At 47.2% G+C, this 20489-nt stretch overlaps 1 protein-coding gene across 4 annotated transcripts in view; it reads left to right on the top strand.

Annotated features, from left to right (window-relative positions):
- Positions 1 to 4264: 4264 nt before the first annotated feature.
- LOC123732923 (integumentary mucin C.1) overlaps positions 4265 to 20489 on the top strand; it is a 56985-nt gene continuing 40760 nt past the window's right edge. For 2 of the 4 annotated variants that reach the window (XM_045712243.1, XM_045712240.1), the window contains exons 1-7: positions 4265 to 4612; positions 5556 to 5614; positions 5837 to 5970; positions 6083 to 6378; positions 7174 to 7232; positions 7461 to 7594; positions 7705 to 8027. In XM_045712243.1, coding sequence (XP_045568199.1) covers positions 5859 to 5970; positions 6083 to 6378; positions 7174 to 7232; positions 7461 to 7594; positions 7705 to 8027 — 924 coding nt within the window. In that variant the 5' untranslated portion in view covers positions 4265 to 4612; positions 5556 to 5614; positions 5837 to 5858. Of the gene's footprint in view, positions 4613 to 5555; positions 5615 to 5836; positions 5971 to 6082; positions 6379 to 7173; positions 7233 to 7460; positions 7595 to 7704; positions 8028 to 8820; positions 8880 to 9107; positions 9242 to 9353; positions 9683 to 10513; positions 10573 to 10800; positions 10935 to 11219; positions 12505 to 20489 lie in introns of those variants that run through there. The other 2 variants (XM_045712241.1, XM_045712242.1) reach the window with 2 other exon arrangements.

The raw sequence follows: 20489 nt of genomic DNA, 5'->3' as shown, positions 1-20489 counted from the left end.
CACCACTACTCCTGCAGCAGCTGTTACCACCACCACTCCTGCAGCAGCTGTCACCACCACCACTCCTGCAGCAGCTGTTACCACCACCACTCCTGCAGCAGCTGTCACCACCACACCTGCAGCAGCTGTCACCACCACTACTCCTGCAGCAGCTGTCACCACCACTACTCCTGCAGCAGCTGTCACCACCACCACTCCTGCAGCAGCTGTCACCACCACCACTCCTGCAGCAGCTGTCACCACCACTACTCCTGCAGCAGCTGTCACCACCACTACTCCTGCAGCAGCTGTCACCACCACCACTCCTGCAGCAGCTGTCACCACCACTACTCCTGCAGCAGCTGTCACCACCACCACTCCTGCAGCAACTGTCACCACCACCACTCCTGCAGCAGCTGTCACCACCACCACTCCTGCAGCAGCTGTTACCACCACCACTCCTGCAGCAGCTGTTATCACCACCACTCCTGCAGCAGCTGTCACCACCACCACTCCTGCAGCAGCTGTCACCACCACCACTCCTGCAGCAGCTGTTACCACCACAACTCCTGCAGCAGCTGTTACCACCACCACTCCTGCAGCAGCTGTCACAACCACCACTCCTGCAGCAGCTGTCACAACCACCACTCCTGCAGCAGCTGTCACCACCACCACTCCTGCAGCAGCTGTTACCACCACAACTCCTGCAGCAGCTGTTACCACCACCACTCCTGCAGCAGCTGTCACCACCACCACTCCTGCAGCAGCTGTCACCACCACCACTCCTGCAGCAGCTGTTACCACCACCACTCCTGCAGCAGCTGTCACCACCACCACTCCTGCAGCAGCTGTTACCACCACCATTCCTGTTGCAGCTATTACCACCACAACTCCTGCAGCAGCTGTCACCACCACCACTCATGCAGCAGCTGTTACCACCACCACTCCTGCAGCAGCTGTTACCACCACCACTCCTGCTGCAGCTGTCACCACCACCACTCCTGCAGTAGCTGTCACCACCACCAATCCTGCAGCAGCTGTCACCACAACTCCTGCAGCAGCTGTCACCACCACCACTCCTGCAGCAGCTGTCACCACCACTACTCCTGCAGCAGCTGTTACCACCACCACTCCTGCAGCAGCTGTTACCACCACAACTCCTGCAGCAGCTGTCACCACCACCAGTCCTGCAGCAGCTGTTACCACCACCACTCCTGCAGCAGCTGTTACCACCACCACTCCTGCAGCAGCTGTCACCACCACCACTCCTGCAGCAGCTGTCACCACAACTCCTGCAGCAGCTGTCATCACCACCACTCCTGCAGCAGCTGTCACCACCACTACTCCTGCAGCAGCTGTTACCACCACCACTCCTGCAGCAGCTGTTACCACCACCACTCCTGTAGCAGCTCTCACCACCACCACTCCTGCAGCAGCTGTTTCCACCACCACTCCTGCAGCAGCTGTTACCACCACCACTCCTGCAGAAGCTGTTACCACCACCACTCCTGCAGCAGCTGTTACCACCACCACTCCTGCAGCAGCTGTTACCACCATCACTCCTGCAGCAGCTGTCACCACCACTACTCCTGCAGCAGCTGTTACCACCACTACTCCTGCAGCAGCTGTTACCACCACCACTCCTGCAGCAGCTGTCACCACCGCACCTGCAGCAGCTGTCACCACCACACCTGCAGCAGCTGTCACCACCACTACTCCTGCAGCAGCTGTCACCACCACCACTCCTGCAGCAGCTGTCACCACCACCTCTCCTGCAGCAGCTGTCACCACCACTACTCCTGCAGCAGCGGTCACCACCACTACTCCTGCAGCAGCTGTCACCACCACCACTCCTGCAGCAGCTGTCACCACCACTACTCCTGCAGCAGCTGTCACCACCACCACTCCTGCAGCAGCTGTCACCACCACCACTCCTGCAGCAGCAGTTACCACCACCACTCCTGCAGCAGCTGTTACCACCACCACTCCTGCAGCAGCTGTTACCACCACCACTCCTGCTGCAGCTGTCACCACCACAACACCTGCAGCAGCTGTCACCACAACTCCTGCAGCAGCTGTCACCACCACCACTCCTGCAGCAGCTGTCACCACCACTACTCCTGCAGCAGCTGTTACCACCACCACTCCTGCAGCAGCTGTTACCACCACCACTCCTGTAGCAGCTGTCACCACCACCACTCCTGCAGCAGCTGTTTCCACCACCACTCCTGCAGCAGCTGTTACCACCACCACTCCTGCAGCAGCTGTTACCACCACCACTCCTGCAGCAGCTGTCACCACCACTACTCCTGCAGCAGCTGTCACCACCACCACTCCTGCAGCAGCTGTCACCACCACTACTCCTGCAGCAGCTGTCACCACCACCACTCCTGCAGCAGCTGTTACCACCACCACTCCTGCAGCAGCTGTCACCACCGCACCTGCAGCAGCTGTCACCACCACACCTGCAGCAGCTGTCACCACCACTACTCCTGCAGCAGCTGTCACCACCACCACTCCTGCAGCAGCTGTCACCACCACCTCTCCTGCAGCAGCTGTCACCACCACTACTCCTGCAGCAGCGGTCACCACCACTACTCCTGCAGCAGCTGTCACCACCACCACTCCTGCAGCAGCTGTCACCACCACTACTCCTGCAGCAGCTGTCACCACCACCACTCCTGCAGCAGCTGTCACCACCACCACTCCTGCAGCAGCAGTTACCACCACCACTCCTGCAGCAGCTGTTACCACCACCACTCCTGCAGCAGCTGTTACCACCACCACTCCTGCTGCAGCTGTCACCACCACAACACCTGCAGCAGCTGTCACCACAACTCCTGCAGCAGCTGTCACCACCACCACTCCTGCAGCAGCTGTCACCACCACTACTCCTGCAGCAGCTGTTACCACCACCACTCCTGCAGCAGCTGTTACCACCACCACTCCTGTAGCAGCTGTCACCACCACCACTCCTGCAGCAGCTGTTTCCACCACCACTCCTGCAGCAGCTGTTACCACCACCACTCCTGCAGCAGCTGTTACCACCACCACTCCTGCAGCAGCTGTCACCACCACTACTCCTGCAGCAGCTGTCACCACCACCACTCCTGCAGCAGCTGTCACCACCACTACTCCTGCAGCAGCTGTCACCACCACCACTCCTGCAGCAGCTGTCACCATCACCACTCCTGCAGCAGCAGTTACCACCACCACTCCTGCAGCAGCTGTTACCACCACCACTCCTGCAGCAGCTGTTAGCACCACTACTCCTGCAGCAGCTGTCACCACCACCACTCCTGCAGCAGCTGTCACCACCACTACTCCTGCAGCAGCTGTTACCACCACCACTCCTGCTGCAGCTGTCACCACCACAACTCCTGCTGCAGCTGTCACCACAACTCCTGCAGCAGCTGTCACCACCACCACTCCTGCAGCAGCTGTCACCACCACTACTCCTGCAGCAGCTGTCACCACCACTACTCCTGCAGCAGCTGTTACCACCACCACTCCTGCAGCAGCTGTTACCACCACCACTCCTGTAGCAGCTGTCACCACCACCACTCCTGCAGCAGCTGTTTCCACCACCACTCCTGCAGCAGCTGTTACCACCACCACTCCTGCAGCAGCTGTTACCACCACCACTCCTGCAGCAGCTGTCACCACCACTACTCCTGCAGCAGCTGTCACCACCACCACTCCTGCAGCAGCTGTCACCACCACTACTCCTGCAGCAGCTGTCACCACCACCACTCCTGCAGCAGCTGTCACCACCACCACTCCTGCAGCAGCAGTTACCACCACCACTCCAGCAGCAGCTGTTACCACCACCACTCCTGCAGCAGCTGTTACCACCACCACTCCTGTAGCAGCTGTCACCACCACCACTCCTGCAGCAGCTGTTTCCACCACCACTCCTGCAGCAGCTGTTACCACCACCACTCCTGCAGCAGCTGTTACCACCACCACTCCTGCTGCAGCTGTCACCACCACAACTCCTGCAGCAGCTGTCACCACAACTCCTGCAGCAGCTGTCACCACCACCACTCCTGCAGCAGCTGTCACCACCACTACTCCTGCAGCAGCTGTTACCACCACCACTCCTGCAGCAGCTGTTACCACCACCACTCCTGTAGCAGCTGTCACCACCACCACTCCTGCAGCAGCTGTTTCCACCACCACTCCTGCAGCAGCTGTTACCACCACCACTCCTGCAGCAGCTGTCACCACCACCACCACTCCTGCAGCAGCTGTCACCACCACCACTCCTGCAGCAGCTGTCACCACCACTACTCCTGCAGCAGCTGTCACCACCACCACTCCTGCAGCAGCTGTCACCACCACCACTCCTGCAGCAGCTGTTACCACCATCACTCCTGCAGCAGCTGTCACCACCACCACTCCTGCAGCAGCTGTCACAACCACTACTCCTGCAGCAGCTGTCACAACCACCACTCCTGCAGCAGCTGTTACCACCACCACCACCACTCCTGCTGTCGCATCAACTGACCCTCCATCTTCTAGTGAAGGAACCCTGGGTCTTCAGTTCAGTCTCAACCAGACGTTCAACTCAAATCTTTCCAACCCGTCCTCTTCAGAGTTCAAGACTCTGGCTTTCAAAGTGCAATCTGAAGTAAGTATCAGGGCATTTCCATGCCAGCGTAGGTAGGAAATTATTTCTGGTAGCTCAGATTGATCTGGAAATTCTCACACTGAAACTTCATTGTGAGGAAGGCTGTTTGACACATGTTTTATTTTTGTATGACAAACCGTTTTGGGGGGAAAATCGCGGGCAGAGCTCTAAGTCACTGCATCTCAGTGCTAGAGGCGCCACTACAGACCCTGGTTCGACTCCGGGCTGTATCACAGCGGTCTAAGGCACTGCATCTCAGTGCTAGAGGCGCCACTACAGACCCTGGTTCGATTCCAGTCTATATCACAGCGGTCTAAGGCACTGCATCTCAATGCTAGAAGAGTCACTACAGACCCTGGTTCGATTCCAGGCTGTATCGTAACCGGCCCTGATTGGGAGTCCCATAGGGCGGTGCACAATTGGCCCAGCGTCGTCCTGGTTAGGGTTTGGTTGGGGGGGTAGGCCATCAATGTAAATAAGAGATTGTTCTTAACTGACTTGCCTAGTTAAATAAAGGTTACATTCATAAATGTAAGTGTCCCTTTTAGACTTGTACAATCCTCCTGTAAAACCCTATCATCAGTGAGCCTGTACATGCCTCCTGTAAACCCCTATCATCAGTGAGCCGTACATTCCTCCTGTAAACCTCTATCATCAGTGAGCCGTACATGCCTCCTGTAAAACCCTATCATCAGTGAGCCGTACATGCCTCCTGTAAACCCCTATCATCAGTGAGCCGTACATGCCTCCTGTAAAACCGTATCATCAGTGAGCCGTACATGCCTCCTGTAAAACCCTATCATCAGTGAGCCGTACATGCCAAGTCAAAAAGGATACTATTGAGAGGTCTATTTACTATGAAAGAATTAAACCAAAGCTTCTGTTAATGCCGTCAAGGGCCCTGTTTTCATTGAACCTTTGATCATCCTATCTTTCAACGCAGGTGAACAAGGTTTATGCTAAGACCCCAGGCTTCAATCGTTCTATTGTCAACTCATTCAGGTAAGTGTATGAATTCTCATTACTGATTGACTAGGTTTTTGTTCTACCTTGTGTTATTTGTACTACTACATTGATATTGATTACTGCATTGTTGGGTTTAAAGCTTGCTAGAAAAGGCATTTCAATGCACTTGTGCACATGACATTAAAACTTGAAAACTTTGACGATTCTGGTGATGATGATTTCTGAGGGTTGTCCATTTCCTCTCCTTCTCCTGAGTAGGAATGGATCTGTAGTTACCGACATGACCCTCGTGTTCGACAAGCAGACTTCGGTTCCCAGCTCAAGCAGCGCACAGGCAATTCTCACCAACAGTCCCACCTCCCTGGGCATTATACCAGGCACCATCAGTTTCGGTAAGTATTCATCTCCAGGGGCGGACTAGCCATCTGGCATTTTGGGTAAATGCCCAGATGGGCGGGTCCATTTTCATTCCAGTGGCCCTGTTTAATGTGTTTTTTTTTGCAGATGTTGCCACAACCACTCCTGCAGCAGCTGTTACCACCACCACTCCTGCAGCAGCTGTTACCACCACCACTCCTGCAGCAGCTGTCACAACCACCACTCCTGCAGCAGCTGTCACAACCACCACTCCTGCAGCAGCTGTTACCACCACCACTCCTGCTGTCGCATCAACTGACCCTCCATCTTCTAGTGAAGGAACCCTGGGTCTTCGGTTCAGTCTCCACCAGCCATTCAACTCAAATCTTTCCAACCGGTCATCTTCAGAGTTCAAGACTCTGTCTGCCAACGTGGTCACTAATGTAAGTATCAGGGCAATTCCACGCCAGCGTAGGTGGAAAACATTTTTGGTAGCTCAGATTGTTCTGGCAATTCTCACACAGAAACCTCCTTGGGAGGAAGGCTGTTTGACACTTGTTTTACTTTTTTACGACAATCCATTTTTGGGACAATCATAGGGCAGCGGTCTAAGGCACTGCATCTCAGTGCTAGAGGCATCACTACAGACCCTGGTTCCATTCCGGGCTGTATCACAGCGGTCTAAGGCACTGCATCTCAGTGCTAGAGGCGCCACTACAGACCCTGGTTCGATTCCAGTCTATATCACAGCGGTCTAAGGCACTGCATCTCAGTGCTAGAGGCGTCACTACAGACGCTGGTTCGATTCCAGGCTGTATCGTAACCGGCCCTGATTGGGAGTCCCATAGGGCGGTGCACAATTGGCCCAGCGTCGTCCTGGTTAGGGTTTGGTTGGGGGGGTAGGCCATCAATGTAAATAAGAGTTTGTTCTTAAAACTGACTTGCCTAGTTAAATAAAGGTTACATTCATAAATGTAAGTGTCCCTTTTAGACTTGTACAATCCTCCTGTAAAACCCTATCATCAGTGAGCCTGTACAAGCCTCCTGTAAACCCCTATCATCAGTGAGCCGTACATGCCTCCTGTAAACCCCTATCATCAGTGAGCCGTACATGCCAAGTCAAAAAGGATACTATTGAGAGGTCTATTTACTATGAAATAATTAAACCAAAGCTTCTGTTAATGCCGTCAAGGGCCCTGTTTTCATTGAACCTTTGATCATCCTATCTTTCAACGCAGGTGAACAAGGTTTATGCTGGGACGCCAGGATTCAATCGTTCTATTGTCAACTCATTCAGGTAAGTGTATGAATTCTCATTACTGATTGACTAGGTTTCTGTTCTACCTTATGTTATTTGTACTACTACACTGATATTGATTACTGCATTGTTGGGTTTAATGCTTGCAAGAAAAGCCATTTCACTGCACTTGGGCACATGACATTAAAACTTGAAAACTTTGACGATTCTGGTGATGATGATGATGATTTCTGAGGGTTGTCCATTTCCTCTCCTTCTCCTGAGTAGGAATGGATCTGTAGTTACCGACATGACCCTCGTGTTCGACAAGCAGTCTTCGGTTCCCAGCTCAAGCACCGCACAGACAATTCTCACCAACAGTTCCACCTCCCTGAACATTCTACCAGGCAGCATCAGGGTTGGTAAGTATTCATCTCCAGAGGCGGACTGGCCATCTGGCATTTTGGGCAAATGACCAGATGGGCTGGTCCATTTTCATTCCAGTGGCCCTGTTTAATGTGTTTTTTTGCAGATGTTGCCACAACCACTCCTGCAGCAGCTGTTACCACCACCACTCCTGCAGCAGCTGTTACCACCACCACTCCTGCAGCAGCTGTCACCACCACCACTCCTGCAGCAGCTGTCACAACCACCACTCCTGCAGCAGCTGTCACAACCACCACTCCTGCAGCAGCTGTTACCACCACCACTCCTGCTGTCGCATCAACTGACCCTCCATCTTCTAGTGAAGGAATCCTGAGTCTTCGGTTCAGTCTCCACCAGCCATTCAACTCAAATCTTTCCAACCGGTCATCTTCAGAGTTCAAGACTCTGTCTGCCAACGTGGTCACTAATGTAAGTATCAGGGTAATTCCACGCCAGCGTAGGTGGAAAACATTTCTGGTAGCTCAGATTGTTCTGGCAATTCTCACACAGAAACCTCCTTGGGAGGAAGGCTGTTTGACACTTGTTTTACTTTTTACGACAATCCATTTTTGGGACAATCATAGGGCAGCGGTCTAAGGCACTGCATCTCAGTGCTAGAGGCGTCACTACAGACCCTGGTTCGATTCCGGGCTGTATCACAGCGGTCTAAGGCACTGCATCTCAGTGCTAGAGGCGCCACTACAGACCCTGGTTCGATTCCAGTCTATATCACAGCGGTCTAAGGCACTGCATCTCAATGCTAGAGGAGTCACTACAGACCCTGGTTCGATTCCAGGCTGTATCGTAACCGGCCCTGATTGGGAGTCCCATAGGGCGGTGCACAATTGGCCCAGCGTCGTCCTGGTTAGGGTTTGGTTGGGGGATAGGCCATCAATGTAAATAAGAGTTTGTTCTTAAAACTGACTTGCCTAGTTAAATAAAGGTTACATTCATAAATGTAAGTGTCCCTTTTAGACTTGTACAATCCTCCTGTAAAACCCTATCATCAGTGAGCCTGTACAAGCCTCCTGTAAACCCCTATCATCAGTGAGCCGTACATGCCTCCTGTAAACCCCTATCATCAGTGAGCCGTACATGCCAAGTCAAAAAGGATACTATTGAGAGGTCTATTTACTATGAAAGAATTAAACCAAAGATTCTGTTAATGCCGTCAAGGGCCCTGTTTTCATTGAACATTTGATCATCCTATCTTTCAACGCAGGTGAACAAGGTTTATGCTAAGACCCCAGGCTTCAATCGTTCTATTGTCAACTCATTCAGGTAAGTGTATGAATTCTCATTACTGATTGACTAGGTTTCTGTTCTACCTTGTGTTATTTGTACTACTACATTGATATTGATTACTGCATTGTTGGGTTTAATGCTTGCAAGAAAAGCCATTTCACTGCACTTGGGCACATGACATTAAAACTTGAAAACTTTGACGATTCTGGTGATGATGATGATGATTTCTGAGGGTTGTCCATTTCCTCTCCTTCTCCTGAGTAGGAATGGATCTGTAGTTACCAACATGACCCTCGTGTTCGACAAGCAGTCTTCGGTTCCCAGCTCAAGCACCGCACAGACAATTCTCACCAACAGTTCCACCTCCCTGAACATTCTACCAGGCAGCATCAGGGTTGGTAAGTATTCATCTCCAGAGGCGGACTGGCCATCTGGCATTTTGGGCAAATGACCAGATGGGCTGGTCCATTTTCATTCCAGTGGCCCTGTTTAATGTGTTTTTTTTTGCAGATGTTGCCACAACCACTCCTGCAGCAGCTGTTACCACCACCACTCCTGCAGCAGCTGTCACCACCACCACTCCTGCAGCAGCTGTTACCACCACCACTCCTGCAGCAGCTGTCACATCCACCACTCCTGCAGCAGCTGTCACAACCACCACTCCTGCAGCAGCTGTCCCCACCACCACCACCACTGCTGCTGTCGCATCAACTGACCCTCCATCTTCTAGTGAAGGAATCCTGAGTCTTCGGTTCAGTCTCAACCAGACGTTCAACTCAGATCTTTCCAACCCGTCCTCTTCAGCATTCAAGACTCTGTCTACCAACGTGGTCACTAACGTAAGTATCAGGGCAATTCCACGCCAGCGTAGGTGGAAAACATTTTTGGTAGCTCAGATTGTTCTGGCAATTCTCACACAGAAACCTCCTTGGGAGGAAGGCTGTTTGACACTTGTTTTACTTTTTACGACAATCCATTTTTGGGACAATCATAGGGCAGCGGTTTAAGGCACTGCATCTCAGTGCTAGAGGCGTCACTACAGACCCTGGTTCGATTCCGGGCTGTATCACAGCGGTCTAAGGCACTGCATCTCAGTGCTAGAGGCGCCACTACAGACCCTGGTTCGATTCCAGTCTATATCACAGCGGTCTAAGGCACTGCATCTCAGTGCTAGAGGCGTCACTACAGACGCTGGTTCGATTCCAGGCTGTATCGTAACCGGCCCTGATTGGGAGTCCCATAGGGCGGTGCACAATTGGCCCAGTGTCGTCCTGGTTAGGGTTTGGTTGGGGGGGGTAGGCCGTCAATGTAAATAAGAGTTTGTTCTTAACTGACTTGCCTAGTTAAATAAAGGTTACATACATAAATGTAAGTGTCCCTTTTAGACTTGTACAATCCTCCTGTAAACCCCTATCATCAGTGAGCCTGTACATGCCTCCTGTAAACCCCCTATCATCAGTGAGCCGTACATGCCTCCTGTAAACCCCTATCATCAGTGAGCCGTACATGCCTCCTGTAAAACCCTATCATCAGTGAGCCGTACATGCCAAGTCAAAAAGGATACTATTGAGAGGTCTATTTACTATGAAAGAATTAAACCAAAGCTTCTGTTAATGCCGTCAAGGGCCCTGTTTTCATTGATCCTTTGATCATCCTATCTTTCAACGCAGGTGAACAAGGCTTATGCTAAGACCCCAGGCTTCCGTCGTTCCATTGTCAACTCATTCAGGTAAGTGTATGAATTCTCATTACTGATTGACTAGGTTTCTGTTCTACCTTGTGTTATTTGTACTACTACATTGATATTGATTACTGCATTGTTGGGTTTAATGCTTGCAAGAAAAGGCATTTCACTGCACTTGGTCACATGACATTAAAACTTGAAAACTTTGACGATTCTGGTGATGATGATGATGATTTCTGAGGGTTGTCCATTTTCTCTCCTTCTCCTGAGTAGGAGTGGATCTGTAGTTACCGACATGACCCTCGTGTTCGACAAGCAGTCTTCGGTTCCCAGCTCAAGCAGCGCACAGACAATTCTCACCAACAGTTCCACCTCCCTGAACATTCTACCAGGCAGCATCAGTGTTGGTAAGTATTCATCTCCAGAGGCGGACTGGCCATCTGGCATTTTGGGCAAATGATCATGTTTTTTTCGGGGGGGGGTAAAAATTATAATTATCTGGCTAATAATTTGGGGGAAAATGAGCCAATATGTTAAAAATGCCAGGGCCAATTTCTGGTCCCAGTCCGCCCCTGTTTCACTGTCACCATACACATCTATAAGAGCAAAGTCAACATTTGAACAGAAACATGAAAAGACAATCCACTTTTGTAATTAACTGAACAATTTCTCTGTTTTTCCTACTTTTTCAGGGTCATCAACCACATCAGGAAGTGCTCCCCAACCCACTGCCTTCTCTCTGGCTGCCTTGCCTCTCAGTTTGGCTCTGTTAATGGTACAGCTGCTGTCTAGCTAATAGCCTGGGGCATAGCTGCTGTGGCTCTGATAGCTGCTAGGCTAGCTAATAGCCTGGGGCATAGCTGCTGTGGCTCTGCTAGCTGCTAGGCTAGCTAATAGCCTGGGACATAGCTGCTCTGGCATTGGTTTAACCAATCAACGGTTTCCCAGCTCTCATAGATACAGCCTTAAAGCTAGAATCCTTAGTTGCTAAACCCATTTTTTGACTTATAAATTAATTATATCTACCCATTGATTCTAGAAGAATATAACATATGAATGCCTCATGAGTTTAGCTCAACTGTCGTACCCCATCAGAACCCTAAATATAAGCTTGTTTTACTCCAATGTTTCTAAACAATGCAAACAAACACTGTATAGCTTTAAAACATTATTAAAACTATAATTCTGATATCATGTATGGTCAGTCCTGGCAACCATAGCTCCTCTATGAATTTGAGAGTGGTCACATTTGTATTACCAAAAACAGAGAGCAGGTGTGAATTTGTTATTGTTTCAGTTAAGGATTCTAGCTTTAATATGAATTACCTGCTTAAGCATGAGAGTACACAACACATTTTAACCGTGTTAGTTGGCAAAATTATATATGTATTTTAGGTACATTCCCCTACATACAAACAAAAACAAAACTAAATGTACTTTTTGATGTCATGTATGATATTTGTGAAATACTTTAAGAATTCTCATAGTTTTTGTTCATTAATATTTATATTTATAGTATTATTAATAAAGGGATATTATTATTATTATTATTATTATTACTACTATTATTTTAAGTTACTATTATTATAATTATTATTATTATTACTATTATTTCAAGTTACTATTATTTAACACTTATAGGCTCTCACAGACATCAATTCATGATGTATTCACACTTGCACACTATTTATCAGTCAAATTTTTATACTGAAAATAACTAAAAGAAACAACAACTTTCCTATTGTACAATTTTTAATTTTTAATTTTTAAATGTTTTATTTGATCATAGTTCCCTCTTTAATTATTAACTATATTTAAATTTAAATTTACCAGGACCGGGATGATATTTACTTTGAGTTATTTTGGGCATATCACCAAAAATGTGGACCACTACAATGTTTTAAAACTGTTGAAGAGCCTCGCCTGGTTTGTACTTGTCTTGTTATTATTAAATCTAATATATTACGTAACACTCAAGAATGTAGATATGACATTTCTTTCATTAGCGCTGGAATATAATGACATGTCAAAATCATTCTAGGGGTAAATCTCAATATTTTGGTCTAATATCTTTCTAGGGCTACATCTCAATAGTGTGGTCTAATATCCTTCTAGGGGTACATCTCAATAGTCTAGTTTTGTTTCCTCATTGCGGTGCATCTCAATAGTCGAACTAGACTGCCAAATTAAAATGCTCACTAGCAGTTCCACCTGACCCAAATCTAGTGGCAGCATTAGTAAGACAGACAACGTACTATTGAGAATCCCCTACACAACACTAGATACTATTGAGACTCACCCCTACACAACACTAGATACTATTGACACTCACCCCTAGACTACACTAGAGACTATTGACACTCACCCCTGGACTACACCAGATACTATTGACACTCACCCCTAGACTACACTAGATACTATTGACACTCACCCCTAGACTACACTAGATACGAGTGAGACTCACATATAGACTACACTAGACTATTGAGACTGATAAGAGAATTATCTAATGAAGGTAAATGAATCAATAATCCATTATGAATTAGTAGTTATGTAGCAAAGATACTAAACTGTAAGTCATTGTACTGAACGTTAGTCCCATCAAGTTTAGAAATGGGTGTGTGAGATACCGGGAGTAGCCTTCAAGGTTCTCCTAATCTATGGGGAAAGGAACAGACAGTGCTGGAACAGTGGTGGGAGGTCAAGGAAGAGATACTGTTCACCTACTGTCTGTGCGTATGTGTGTGCATAGGCTTTCTACTGTTGGTGTGGAGGTGTGTACGTAAGCGGAGAGAGAAGATAAAATGAACATCTTTGGGCATGTTGGGTAGAACGTTCTCCGAATAAACTGCACAGACTTTTGCAGAAAGCTGAGTCCTTGCCTAATAATTAACCTAGTGTCTTACAAACCCTGGGGATTAGTCAAGGCTTATTGATTGTTAATTATTCATTAGGATAGAACATTTCTTTGACAATTGGTCCTACGAGCTCGGATCTCAATATCTGCCTCTGTCGGTCCGGGAAGACACCGAAACCGTGCACGGGCGGATGAAATATCCGTAGATCAAAGACCTGGCCCCTTGCTGAGGGTTCTTTACAGGCCGGTGGCAAACTGGTATGCGACAGAGGCGGTGACGAGATTTTACCAACATTGAAACCTCAGCTGCAAATAACAAGGTCAGTGCGCTTTATTCAGTTTTTGGGGATAGCACCTGTATGATTACATTAAATGATGAATGAGTGATCATTAAATGATGAAAAGCAATTGATGTGAAAGTGAAAGGCAAAAGCGATTGATGTGGAAGTGAAAGGCGGGAGCGATTAGAGGATTTTAATGTACTTTGGGTGTTAGACGCTGGAAATATCCGGACGGAGTTTATAACTGGTGACCTGTCTTTATAAGTTTGGGTAGAGAAAAATGTTTTAAAAGCAACCAAGTATTCTATATTTCCTAGAGGAAATTACCAGTAGGTAAGAGATGCACATAGAAGTAAATTGAATCAGAGTTTTGAAAAGCACACACATAGAATAAAAAATATATAATTATTTGCGTTTGAGATAGATATATTGATCAGTCAAAAGTTGCAAGAAACGACAAGAAAATAAGTATAACTTATAGTCGTATACGTGTGAGATATAAATAATATGTCAGGATCCATACGAATAATTATTCTAAAATTCTAGGTTAATGATAATAGCGGTAAACAGCACACACATAGAGATCAATAGCAAGTAGACACAGATTGTAATTGAATCAGAGTTTTAAAAAAGCACATAGAATAAGAAGATAATTCAGGATTCATACAAATACTCCTTCTAAAATTCTAGATTGTGAGCAGGAGCAGAATACCTACGATAGTAATTTAATGAACATGAGTAGTAAATCCTCTCAGACGGAGAGGACTCCCACGTCAACCACAGAGACACCACCTAAGCCCAAATTGTACCCCTCCCTGGTAGACCAGGGGGTGGCGGGAAAACCCAGATAACGAGGTGGCGGTAGGGAGACAGAGACAACCACATCAAGTGCCGCCCGTACCGTTACCCCCTCCCCCATATGCTGGTCCTCAGGGAGCCGAGGGAGGTAGAGAGGAAGAGATACAGAGAGGAGAACAGGATTTAGCAAACTTATTGAGAAAAGTGGATGGAGACAGTCAAAAGAAAGGGGGAGATAGATGCTTTAACGATAACAAACCGGGTCAATTCGCTAGAGATTGTGAGGCACCGTGTAAACACTGCAATAAAGCAGGTCATAATCACGGAGACTGTAAAAAGAGTGAACCGGTTGAGGTAGTGCATCGAACAGTAACTGTCGGGGTGACTGTGTTCAAGAAAAAAAAGAAATGAAAAATTGGATAGGAATAAGGCAAATACATGTTTCAACTGTCAGAAGTCGGGGCATTATGCAAGAGACTCTAAAACACCTTGTGAACATTGTGACCGAGTCGGACACAACTACAGAAATTGTGAAATATAAGCAAAAGCGTTTGCTTAAAATTTGAGGTGCTGATTGTCATTCAACTGTTGGTATGTTTTGCCTGGAAACATACGGTTGTTAGTGGTTGTTTAAGGTATAACCCGAACGTTTTGATAGCTTGTTTAGTTTAAATTGAAAGACAGATTCATTCAAAAATAGTAGCGAGGGGATTTCGATAAAGTACGTTGTTTGTGGTCTAAATGGCCTGCTTAAAGGATATATAGAGAATGGGAGTTGTATTTGAATGACGGAATCAAGGAAAAGGCAGTTACCTAAATCTAATGAATTATAAGGAGCGGATGGGTAATTGTAACCACCGAAAGGTGTTTATTTTTATGCTAAAAGAGTTGAAAGAAGTATTTTATAAATTTGGCGATATAGATGGTATTTTTAAAAGTCTTGGACATTTCATAAGAGTGAAGCCGAAAGAGAGATAGAGTTGTAACATTGGTTTTAATCTTGCGATAGAGGTAAGGCAGAAAATTGTTTGAAAAGAGGTCATGTTTTTCCCTTCCGGGTTAAAAGAGGAGAGTTGGTTGTGAGCGCTGGACTATATGTGGCTGGAAGCGATTCTGGTCTGAATAATGGAATCGTAAAAGTTTAGTGATAAATTCTGGTTATTGATTCGTGGTTCAATTGTTTAGTAACACCAGTGAATTGAACAGGAAGTGAATGTAAGCTAACATTATAATCTGTTTCCATTGCATGGAAAAATGTCAAGTCAGTAAAGTGAATTGCAGGTGGAGTTAATTTTATTTTTACAGGGACGGTGCACATTAAACACAGTTGTGTGTATAATGGCAGGGTATTCCTAGCAAACAGAATGGGCCGGTTTGCAGACAAACTGAAGGGGTTTTAAGGTTTTAAGCAAGCTTGGGTCAAATTAGTCAAATAGTACGTTAAATATGGGGGTTTCATAGATTGGAAGTACAGTATTGTATCCAAGGGTAGTGTATGTTCAATTAAAGTACACAGAACCATCGAGGAAGTTTAAAACGAATGATTAATGATTTGTGGAAGTACAGTAGAGTTATTATTAGGTTTTGTTTGTAGTTAACGTTTGGGTTTCTGAATCGGTGTAGTTTAACCTGTTAGGGCTAGGGGGCAGTATTGACACGGCTGGATAAAAAACATACCCGATTTAATCTGGTTACCACTCCTACCCAGTAACTAGAATATGCATATACTTATTACATATGGATAGAAAACACCCTAAAGTTTCTAAAACTGTTTGAATGGTGTCTGTGAGTATAACAGAACTCAAATGGCAGGTCAAAACCTGAGAGATTCCTTTACAGGAAGTGGCCTGTCTGACCATTTCTTGAACTTCTTTTCCATCTCTATCTTTTACTAAGGATCTCTGCTCTAACGTGACACTTCCTACGTCGTCCATAGGCGCTCAGAGCCCGGGAAAAACAGAATGTCGTCATCCCAGCCCCAGGCTGAAACACATTATCGCCTTTCTCAAGTGGCCGATCAAGGGACACTGGGCTTAGGCGCGTGACCCGACCGCCCCGCCTTTGTGATTTTTTTCCTCTGTTTGCCGAAAAGGAGATTCCCTGTCGGAATATTATCGCTTTCTACGAGAAAAATTGTGTAAAAATTGATTTTAAACAGCGGTTGACATGCTTCGAAGTACGGTAATGGAATATTTAGAATTTTTTTGTCACGAATTGCGCCATGCGCGCGACCCTTCTTTACCATTTCGGATAGTGTCTGGAACGCATGAACAAAACGCCGCTATTCGGATATAACGATGGATTATTTTGGACCAAACCAACATTTGTTATTGAAGTAGCAGTCCTGGGAGTGCATTCTGACGAAGACAACAAAAGGTAATCAAACTTTTATAATAGTAAATATGATTATGGTGAGTGCTAAACTTGCCGGGTGTCTAAATAGCTAGCCCGTGATGCCTGGGCTATGTACTTAGAATATTGCAAAATGTGCTTTCACCAAAAAGCTATTTTAAAATCGGACATATCGAGTGCATAGAGGAGGTCTGTATCTATAATTCTTAAAATAATTGTTATGCTTTTTGTGAACGTTTATCGTGAGTAATCTAGTAAAATGTTAGCGAATTCCCCGGAAGTTTGCGGGGGTATGCTAGTTCTGAACGTCACATGCTAATGTAAAAGCTGTTTTTTGATATAAATATGAACTTGATTGAACAAAACATGCATGTATTGTATAACATAATGTCCTAGGGTTGTCATCTGATGAAGATCATCAAAGGTGAGTGCTGCATTTAGCTGTCTTCTGGGTTTTGGTGACATTATATGCTGGCTTGAAAAATGGGTGTCTGATTATTTCTGGCTTGGTACTCTGCTGACATAATCTAATGTTTTGCTTTCGTTGTAAAGCCTTTTTGAAATCGGACAGTGTGGTTAGATTAACGAGAGTCTTGTCTTTAAATAGCTGTAAAATAGTCATATGTTTGAGAAATTGAAGTAATAGGATTTTTAAGGTTTTGTAAATCGCGCCACAGGCTTAAAGTGGCTGTTACGTAGGTGGGACGAATTCGTCCCGCCTAGCCCAGAGAGGATAAGGAATGATGACCAAATGTTCGTGGTTATTTTATGGAAAAAGGAATGTTTAGCTCTCTTTGGGAAAAATTCCTAGGGACAGGATATCTTAAAGGGGTATACACATATGGCATTTTGAAAGTTTTGTTTCTGAGTTTTAATTAAACACGTGAAATTCTTTTGATAGGGAATGTTCTGGAACCTGGGATACAAAATGTGGATAAAGTTCTGTCACGTCCTGACCAGCAGAGGGTGTTGTTGTGTAGTTTTGATCAGGACGTGGCGAGTATGTCTGTGTATGTGTTCTGGGTGTTGTATTTCTATGTGGGTCTGTGTGGCTCCTGATCAGGGACAGCTGGTGATCGTTGTTCCTGATTGGCAGTCAAATATTTAGGAGAATGTTTGTCACTTGGGTTTGTGGGTGGTTGTGCTAACACTGCTAGTCTTTGGTATGTACGTAGCCTGTTAGCCTGTTGTTAGTCGTTTTTGTTTATTGTTTTTTTTCCCATGGATACTTTGCTCATATATATTAAAAGATGAGTATGTACATTTCACCTGCTGCAGTTTGGTCTCTTCAACACGGCTGTAATTATTACAGAACCACCCACCTAAACAAGACCAAGGAGAGGAACGCTGAGTACATGGACTATGGTGAGAAATGGACCTGGGAGGAGATCTTGGAGGGAAAAGGCTCCTACACTTGGGAGGAGATCCAGGATGGAAAGGATCGCCTTCCATGGAGACAGGTGGAAAGAAATAGGGAGGAACGGCGAAAGGCTGGTGAGGACTGGGAACGCTACCGGGGTACACGACTGGCGAGGAAGCCGGAGAGGCACCCCCAAGAAATCTTTTGGGGGGGGGGGCACACGGGTAGTTTGGCTAGGCCAAGGAAGAGCCATAAGCCAGCTACCCGTGATTATGTGGAGGAGCGTATGGAGTGAAGGGCGCCGTGTTTTGCTGAGGTGCGCACTATCTCACCCATACGCACGGTCCACAATGTAGGCAGACTCATTCAATATACAGTTAGTCACATTCAGTTCTCCGTGCCATTCCAGCCCCTCGCAGATGCCGTGCTAGAGTGGGCATCCAGCCTGGTAGGAGGATGCCTGCGCAGCGCATCTGGTTGCCGGTACGCCTCCTAGGACCAGGCTACCCTACTCCAGCTCTACGCACGGCAACCATCAGGCCCCTGCACAGCCCAGTTCGCCCTGTACCAGCACCCCGCTCGTACAGGGCTGCTAGTTCCATCCAGCCAGGACGGGTTGTGCAGGCGGTGCGGTCAAGGCCACCTGTGCGCCTCCATGGCCCAGTCTTTCCGGTTCCCGCCTCTCGTGCTATCCCGGAAGTGAGTACCTCCAGTATGGCACGACCAGTACCAGCAACCCGGACCAAGCTTCCCATGAGTTGGCCTAGTCCTATTCAGCCTGTTCCCGCTCCTCACACTAGCCCTAGGGTGCATGTCTTCAGCCTGGTACCACCTCTACCAGCACCACGCGCAAGGCTTCCAGTGCGTCGGCCCAGCCTCAAGAGCCCGGCACCAGTGTGCAGTCCAGAGTATCCGGCACCAGTGTGCAGTCCAGAGTATCCGGCACCAGTGTGCAGTCCAGAGTATCCGGCACCAGTGTGCAGTCCAGAGTATCCGGCACCAGTGTGCAGTCCAGAGTATCCGGCAACAGTGTCTAGTCCGGAACCGAGGGAGACTGCCTGCGACCCGGAACCAAAGGGGTCTGCCTGGACCGGAATCGAGGGAGTCTGCCTATGACCCAGAACTGAATGTGACTAACTGTATATTGAATGAGTCTGCCTACAGCGTGAAATGAGGGAACCTGCCCACGATCCACAACGGATTGAGTCTGTCTACAACCCGGACCCCAATGAGTCTGCCTACAACCTGGAGGGCAGGAGGCCGGAACCAGAGCCACCTCCAGGATAGGTGGGTTGGGGAGGGAGGGTGTAGCACAGTGCCGTCGTTGACGGCAGCCACCCTCCCTTCCCTCCCTTATTGTTTAGGGGTATTTGTATTTGTTTTTGTTGTGGTTTTGGGGGATTTTGTGGTTTCTTTTTAGGTGCATTAGGGGTATGCACCTTTAGGGGAGTACTGTAAAGTCCTGACCAGCAGAGGGTGTTGTTGTGTAGTTTTGGTCAGGACGTGGCAGAGTATGTCTGTGTATGTGTTCTGGGTGTTGTATTTCTATGTGGGTCTGTGTGGCTCCCGATCAGGGACAGCTGGTGATCGTTGTTCCTGATTGGGAGTCAAATATTTAGGAGTATGTTTGTCACTTGGGTTTGTGGGTGGTTGTGCTAACACTGCTAGTCTTTGGTATGTACTTAGCCTGTTAGTCGTTTTTGTTTATTGGTTTTTTCCCGTGGATACTTTGCTCATATATATTAACCTCTCTAGGGAAGGTGGGACGAAATCGTCCCACCTACGTAACAGCCAGTGGAATCCTGTGGCGCGATATTCAAATACCTTAGAAATGCTATTACTTCAATTTCTCAAACATATGACTATTTTACACCATTTTAAAGACAACTCTCGTTAATCTAACCACACTGTCCGATTTCAAAAAGGCTTTACAACGAAAGCAAAAAGTTAGATTATGTCAGCAGAGTACCCAGCCAGAAATAATCAGACACCCATTTTTCAAGCTAGCATATAATGTCACATAAACCCAAACCACAGCTAAATGCAGCACTAACCTTTGATGATCTTCATCAGATGACACTTCTAGGACATTATGTTATACAATACATGCATGTTTTGTTCAATCAAGTTCATATTTATATCAAAAACCAGCTTTTTACATTAGCATGTGACGTTCAGAACTAGCATACCCACCGCAAACTTACGGTGAATTTACTAAATTACTCACGATAAATGTTCACAAAAACATAATTATTTTAAGAATTATAGATACAGAACTCCTTTATGCAATCCCTATGTTCGATTTTAAAATAGC

The sequence above is a fragment of the Salmo salar genome, unplaced genomic scaffold (assembly GCF_905237065.1).
Source record: "Salmo salar unplaced genomic scaffold, Ssal_v3.1, whole genome shotgun sequence".
Classification (NCBI taxonomy): Eukaryota; Metazoa; Chordata; class Actinopteri; order Salmoniformes; family Salmonidae; genus Salmo; species Salmo salar.
This window is presented reverse-complemented; position numbering and strand designations above follow the sequence as displayed.